Source organism: Anguilla anguilla, chromosome 4 (assembly GCF_013347855.1).
Source record: "Anguilla anguilla isolate fAngAng1 chromosome 4, fAngAng1.pri, whole genome shotgun sequence".
NCBI lineage: Eukaryota > Metazoa > Chordata > Actinopteri > Anguilliformes > Anguillidae > Anguilla > Anguilla anguilla.
Window position 1 is genome coordinate 67,069,444 of NC_049204.1, and position 7,500 is coordinate 67,076,943.

The 7,500-nt window shown below is 51.1% G+C and overlaps 3 protein-coding genes across 3 annotated transcripts in view; 1 reads left to right on the forward strand and 2 right to left on the reverse strand.

Annotated features, from left to right (window-relative positions):
• Positions 1 to 7,500, forward strand: part of LOC118225953 (tripartite motif-containing protein 16-like) — a 972,804-nt gene that overhangs the window by 814,922 nt on the left and 150,382 nt on the right. The window lies entirely within an intron of this gene.
• Positions 1 to 7,500, reverse strand: part of LOC118225964 (tripartite motif-containing protein 16-like) — an 890,716-nt gene that overhangs the window by 361,934 nt on the left and 521,282 nt on the right. The window lies entirely within an intron of this gene.
• LOC118225936 (protein sel-1 homolog 3-like) overlaps positions 1 to 7,500 on the reverse strand; it is a 19,245-nt gene that overhangs the window by 4,217 nt on the left and 7,528 nt on the right. The window contains exons 9-19 of the mRNA XM_035415065.1: positions 7,109 to 7,261; positions 6,595 to 6,809; positions 5,438 to 5,617; positions 4,656 to 4,778; positions 4,091 to 4,231; positions 2,085 to 2,147; positions 1,333 to 1,509; positions 1,006 to 1,133; positions 493 to 576; positions 332 to 413; positions 1 to 53 (exon numbers count right to left, since the gene is read on the reverse strand). The exon at positions 1 to 53 is cut by the window's left edge and continues 23 nt beyond it. Of these exons, the coding sequence (XP_035270956.1) occupies positions 1 to 53; positions 332 to 413; positions 493 to 576; positions 1,006 to 1,133; positions 1,333 to 1,509; positions 2,085 to 2,147; positions 4,091 to 4,231; positions 4,656 to 4,778; positions 5,438 to 5,617; positions 6,595 to 6,809; positions 7,109 to 7,261 (1,399 nt within the window). The remainder of the gene's footprint in view (positions 54 to 331; positions 414 to 492; positions 577 to 1,005; positions 1,134 to 1,332; positions 1,510 to 2,084; positions 2,148 to 4,090; positions 4,232 to 4,655; positions 4,779 to 5,437; positions 5,618 to 6,594; positions 6,810 to 7,108; positions 7,262 to 7,500) is intronic.

Genomic DNA, 7,500 nt, shown 5'->3' on the forward strand with positions numbered 1-7,500 from the left:
TAGGTGGATTGGTTGTGGTATCTCCATTTACACCGGGAACTGGGCTCCACTTCCTGGTTAAGTACAGAACAGCCTGTCAGCCTCTGACTAAACCACAGTGGTGAATACTCAATCAATCACACACTGCTATTGATGATGTACATATAGGCAACACTACGATATCCATGCTACTTAGGCATGACTGACATGAGATCTGGACACTCCCTCACCTCACAAGCAGGAAGTCTGTCCCCTGTGATGTACACGCATGCACACATAGCTCCGTGCTAATTACAGGTGAGTCACGTGTGAGTTACACGCTAGCCGCACAAGCTCAAGGTTCGGTCGTTACCTCACACAGGTGGGCTGCGTTGTTCTGCGCCACGCCAAACCCGGTCTCCGCGGCGACAGTGTAACTCAGGAGTGCTTCCTGTCTGAAACAGGAAACAGAATGTGTATGAGCGCTCAGGGAGACGCACGGCTGGGGGAGAGGGTGCAGGAACACAAACACACCTGGATCCTCGCAGGTAGGCCCGGAGGCCGGTTCGCACTACGTATCCCAGGTATCCATTCTTCTCAGACACCATCTTCAGCATCCTGCACCGGGAACATACAGTACACACCTCACACAGCTGCTCAGGTAAACAGTCTTACCTCATACAGCTGCTCAGGTAAACAGTCTTACCTCACACAGCTGCTCAGGTAAACAGTCTTACCTCATACAGCTGCTCAGGTAAACGATCTTACCTCACACAGCTGCTCAGGTAAACTCTCTCACCTGAGCACAGTGTTCAGGTAAACTCTCTCACCTGAGCACAATGTTCAGGTAAACTCTCTCACCTGAGCACGGTGTTCAGGTAAACTCTCTCACCTGAGCACGGTGTTCAGGTAAACTCTCTCACCTGAGCACGGTGTTCAGGTAAACTCTCTCACCTGAGCACGGTGTTCAGGTAAACTCTCTCACCTGAGCACAGTGTTCAGGTAAACTCTCTCACCTGAGCATGGTGTTCAGGTAAACTCTCTCACCTGACAGCCTTCTCTGGGTCTCTGGGCACTCCGTCCAGGCTTCCCGTGGCGTAGTACCAGGCTGCCATGACCGCGGCGTCAAAGTGGCCCAACATGGCGGCTCTGCGGAAGAACTGGAACGCGGCGGTCTGGGGCACAACGCATCACACCGTCAGCCTGACAACACTCTCAACGCATCACACCCTCAGCCTGACAACGCATCACACCCTCAGCCTGACAACGCATCACACCCTCAGCCTGCCCCGCCCTCAACGCGTTGCTTTGAATACAGCACAGTATCGCTGAGATGTGTGTAAATGTCAGATTGTAACACTCTTATGTTGGTACCTCATTCTTCCCTGGCTTGCCCGGGTAGTCCCCGTGCAGATGGATCAGTCCCAGGTTGAACACGCCGTCCTTACTCCCGTTCGCCGCTGCTTTCTCAAAGTACCGGACTGCGGTGTTTGTGTCCGCCATAAAGTTGCTGTAATACCAGCCCATCCCATTCACTGCCTCCAGCAAACCCTGCAGAACAGAGACAGACAGCACTCTCATAAACATGCACTCATAAACATGCATTAACACTCACACCCAGAAACATGCACACATAAACATGCATGCACACTCACACACATAAACATACACACATAAACATGCATGCACACTCACACATAAACATGCACACATAAACATGCATGCACACTCACACATAAACATACACTCATAAACATGCATTAACACTCACACCCAGAAACATGCACACATAAACATGCATGCACACTCACACACATAAACATACACACATAAACATGCATGCACACTCACACATAAACATACACACATAAACATGCATGCACACTCACACTCATAAACATGCATGCACACTCACATACATAAACATGCATGCACACAACACACATAAACATGTGCACACACTAAAACTAGCATGCACACATATATACATAAACATGCATGCAAATACTGTACATGTACAAGAATGCACGCATACACACATACACACACACAAAATCATGCACGCGCACACACACACACACACACACACACACACAATCATGCACAAAAGGACAAGGTTATTTCACCATAGATGCTGCCTTTTCCATCAGTTTGAGCCCCAGAGTTGTGTTCTTCTTCACGCCGTGCCCCTGAGAACCCAGAAAACAGAGAGAAATCAGACGCAGGAAGGGAAACGCACAGGTTCCCATGGACCCAGAACCCGCGACCTGAGCCTTTACACGAGAAACGCCGCGCTATTTTACTGCCCAGTACCGCCCAGTCCCGCCCAGTACCGTCCAGTACCGCCCAGTACCTCCCAGTCCCGCCCAGTACCACCCAGTACCGCCCAGTACCGCCCAGTACCGCCCAGTCCCGCCCAGTACCGCCCAGTACCGTCCAGTACCGCCCAGTACCGCCCAGTCCCACCCAGTACCGCCCAGTACCGCCCAGTACTGTCCAGTACCGCCCAGTACCGCCCAGTACCATCCAGTACCGCCCAGTACCACCCAGTCCCGCCCATTCCCGCCCAGTCCCACCCAGTGCCGCCCAGTCCCGCCCAGTACTGCCCAGTACCGCCCAGTACCGCCCAGTCCCGCCCAGTACCGCCCAGTCCCGCCCAGTACTGCCCAGTACCGCCCAGTACCGTCCAGTACCGCCCAGTACCGCCCAGTACCGCCCAGTACCATCCAGTACCGCCCAGTACCACCCAGTCCCGCCCATTCCCGCCCAGTCCCACCCAGTACCGCCCAGTACCGCCCAGTACTGCCCAGTACCGCCCAGTACCGCCCAGTCCCGCCCAGTACTGCCCAGTACCGCCCAGTACCGTCCAGTACCGCCCAGTACCGCCCAGTCCCGCCCAGTACCGTCCACTACCACCCAGTACCACCCAGTACCGTCCAGCCTGACGTCCACCAGCGTCACTGCTCTTTAACCACTGTCCCGTTGTGTGTTTTGTGTTTTGTTGTCCTGCACATTTTAGCGCTTTTCTGTATTTTAGTGTTCCCGTGATACGCCTCGATTCATTTTCCCTTAGTCTATGTAACAAAACCGCTATAATTTAGAAATGTAAATGCTCAGATGGATTCAGTTGTGTCCTTTATTTCAAGAAAACAGTTCTGCGATAAATGGTTTTGTAATCTGTAGGTCGCTGCTGGGGCAGAACTCGATGCTGTAGCGCTGGATAGATCTGACGCCGCCGGCCATCAGTGGAGCGGTGGTATGTCGTAAAAAACACAGCCTGTCTAGAGTTGAAACATTACAGACTCAGGCTGTTGGCTAATGACACACCCAGCACTGGCTCATGGGGCTGTAAAATATCTGACCTGCCCCCCAAGGAGATTTTCATCCAAGTGATCTGTCAGTATAGCGGGGGAGGTTGTGTCTCCCCATCACTCTAGACTGCCCCCAGCTCGTGTGCACAAGCTTGTCTTTACAAAACACAACTCGGGGAAGTTTAAGTAAAAGCACAATAGGTGGAGATAATAGATTACATTTTTCTCTTTGATTTACCCAAGCTTATGCAAATCAAACATACAGGTAAAGTGGGGCTTCAACAAAGAGGGAAGAAAAGGTATTAACAAACAAAATCAACAGAACATTTTAGCTGGGATTTTTGGCATTTTATAAAGCTTCAGTGTTAAACTCCACCCACTTCCAGTTTACATCACACCCACTTCTGGTTTTTATTCAAATACAAATACTTCTGTTGGCTGAGCAGATATGATACAATATTATGGGATGGCCATAAAAAATGAGCTATTGGCATTATACAACATGACTTTGACAGTGTTTTTAAAAAATTTACTAATTTTACATTTTACAGTTTTTTACAGTGTAGAGTAGCCCCTCAACTGGAACTGTATGATGATGCAGCACCTCAATTGGAACTGTATGATGATGCAGGCCCTCAACTAGAACTGTATGATGGAGCAGCACCTCAACTGGAACTGTATGATGATGCAGGCCCTCAACTAGAACTGTATGATGGAGCAGCCCCTCAACTGGAACTGTACTGATGGAGCAGCCCCTCAACTGGAACTGTATGATGGAGCAGCCCTTCAACTGGAACAGTACTGATGGAGCAGCCCCTCACCTTGAAGAGTATGATGGCGTAGTCGTACATGGAGAGGGCATCTTTTGTTTCCATGGCAATCTTGGCAAACCACTTCACTGCCGTCCCAACATCCTTGGATACGCCCCTCTGGCCCCAGAACAGAATCCTGGCCAGTGCTTTCTGCAGAGAGATCAACCTCATCTCAGATAAATACAGTGTCATTTATGAGATCATATGACACACACACACACATTCACTCACAGACACACACAAACACACACACACACATGCACTACAGACACACACTCACACACATTCACTCACAGACACACACAAACACACACACACACACACACACACACACACTCACACACATTCACTCACAGACACACACAAACACACACTCACTCACAGACACACACAAGCTCACAGACACACTCACGAACACAAACACACACACATACACACACGCACACACACTCACTCACAGACACACACAAGCTCACAGACACACTCACAAACACACACACACACACACACATACACACACACACCACATGCTCACACACACACACACACACACACACACACACACTAAATGTACCTGGGAATCAATGTCTCCTCTATCTGCCTGAAACTGCAGGTAGAGAAAGACGTCGTCTGTCTGGTCCATTTGATCCTGGAGCGCATCGTCGTCGTTCAGGAGAACATGCTCTGTTGGGTATTGCTAGAGAGAAAAACACAAGCCCACACAACACTGAAAGCACGTAGAAATGCAGAGCTTTTCAACCATAAAGAGACCGTCCCTGTTAATGACACATCAAAGGCTTTGCATGCTCTCTGCACACGGGGCAGGGCAACAGATGCATTCTGGGACTGAGATATCAAAGGACAACAGAACCTCAGAGAACAAAGAACAGGCCATTCTGCCACCTGGGCCCCCCACTGTGGCTGACTGGCTCCACTGGACCCTTACACTGCGTTTACTGAAGCAAAGATTCCCCTCGTTCCATCAACATCAGGAGGGCAAATTACCTCACCTTCGCTATCTCTGGTGTGAGTGAACGGGTGAATTATCTCACTGGTGTAGGTGAAAGGGTAAATTATCTCACCTGGTGTGGGTGAAAGGGTAAATTATCTCACCTGGTGTAGGTGAAAGGGTAAATTATCTCACCTGGTGTAGGTGAAAGGGTAAATTATCTCACCTGGTGTGGGTGAAAGGGTAAATTATCTCACCTGGTGTAGGTGAAAGGGTAAATTATCTCCCATGGTGTAGGTGAAAGGGTAAATTATCTCACCTGGTGTAGGTGAAAGGGTAAATTATCTCACCTGGTGTAGGTGAAAGCGTGAATTATCTCACCTGGTGTAGGTGAAAGGGTAAATTACCTTAGTGGTCTGCACTGTCCACCTGTCCGCACACGTCTGCTTGCCCAGGTTGGCATAGTAACTGTACGCCATGCGGGGGTCCTTGGGGAAGCCGTCGATGCCCTGCATGTGCTTGTAGCCGAGGTGCATCAGCGCCAGTCGCTCATCCCCCTGAGCAGCCATCAGACTGTACACACGACCCTGAAACACCACAAACAACACCATGAACAACACCTGCTCACACACACACACACACCTGGACACCAGGCTCACACACACACACCAGGACACCTGCTTACACACACACACACACACCAGAACACCTGCTCACACACACACACACACACACCTGGACACCAGGCTCACACACACACACCAGGACACCTGCTTACACACACACACACACACCTGGACACCTGCTTACACACACACACACACACCTGGACACCTGCTCACACACACACACACACACCTGGACACCAGGCTCACACACACACACCAGGACACCTGCTTATACACACACACACACACCTGGACACCAGGCTCACACACACACATCAGGACACCCGGCATACACACACACACACACCAGAACACCTGCTTACACACACACGCACACACACACCAGGACACCTGCTTACACACACACACACACACCTGGACACCAGGCTCACACACACACATCAGGACACCCGGCATACACACACACACACACACACACACACACACCTGGACACCAGGCTCACACACACACACCAGGACACCTGCTTACACACACACGCACACACACACACACACACACCTAGACACCAGGCTCACACACACACACCAGGACACCCGGCATACACACACACACACACCAGGACAACGTCTGTCATCATGAAAAGCAACTGTGCGGTCAGTAGTGAAACGCTGAGGTCAGTAGCGGTCGCTGTGGTCTGTAGTGGAGTCGTTGTGGTCAGTAGTGAAACTCTGTGGTCAGTAGAGGTCACTGTGGTCAGTAGTGGAGTCGCTGTGGTCAGTAGCAGTTGCTGCGGTCAGTAGCGGTCGCTGTGGTCAGTAGTGAAATGCTGTGGTCAGTAGGGGAGTCGCTGTGGTCAGTAGCGGTCCCTGTGGTCAGTAGTGAAACGCTGCGGTCAGTAGTAAAATGCTGTGGCCAGTAGCGGAGTCTTCGTTACCTGCAGTGTGTCGGTGGGCGTGCCCAGGCCGGCCAGGTGAATGACAGCCAGCAGGTAGGCTGCTCTGTGGTGCCTGAGACAGCTGGACAGCCTCAGCAGGGGGAGCAGATCAGGCACCCGTCCGAAATCAGGGGGGTCTCCCCGATTCAGCCTCCGCAGGACCAGCTCAAACACCCGCTCCCCAAGACGCAGAGTACCCTGGCGAACCCCCAAACCTGACACAAAGACACACCTTACCGTCACTCCTGTCAGACACATAATCAAGCACGATCTAATCTCTTAGTACAGGGAACGCCAGCTATGGGGCCTGCTGGTGTCCAGTGTCACTCAGCACTAAATACATCAATTAAAGCAGGTTTTCGCTCAGTTAAATCGCCTCACCTGAGTTTGCTGGCTTTTAGACCAGCAGACCCCTGCGGATTCACGGGACCCGATGGGGAGACCCCGGTTCCAGAGTCAGGGTTCGGCGCGTGAGAGTGAGACAGCGCTATGAGACAGGAGAGTGCTCGCGTACCTGACAGATGGGAGAGGAACTTTGGCCCTGCGGCATGGAGCACCTCCAGCAGGGGGCGGTACAGCTCCTGTGCTTTCTGGCTCCACGCTGCAGAACGGCATGTTGGGCTCCCCATCCTGATCCTCATTTCAGAATAGAAACTCTGGCAGGTGCCTGAAAAAAAAAACAGGGATGTTAACTACATTAATAACACACAGTACAACAGTCACATTCTCCTTTAATCCTCTATAACAGTCACATTCTCCTTTAATCCTCTATAACAGTCACATTCTCCTTTAATCCTCTATAACAGCCTCATCCCCTTAATTCCTCTCCAGCACAGTCTCATCCCCGTTAATTCCTCTCCAGCACAGTCTCATCCCCTTAATTCCTCTCCAGCACAGTCTCATCCC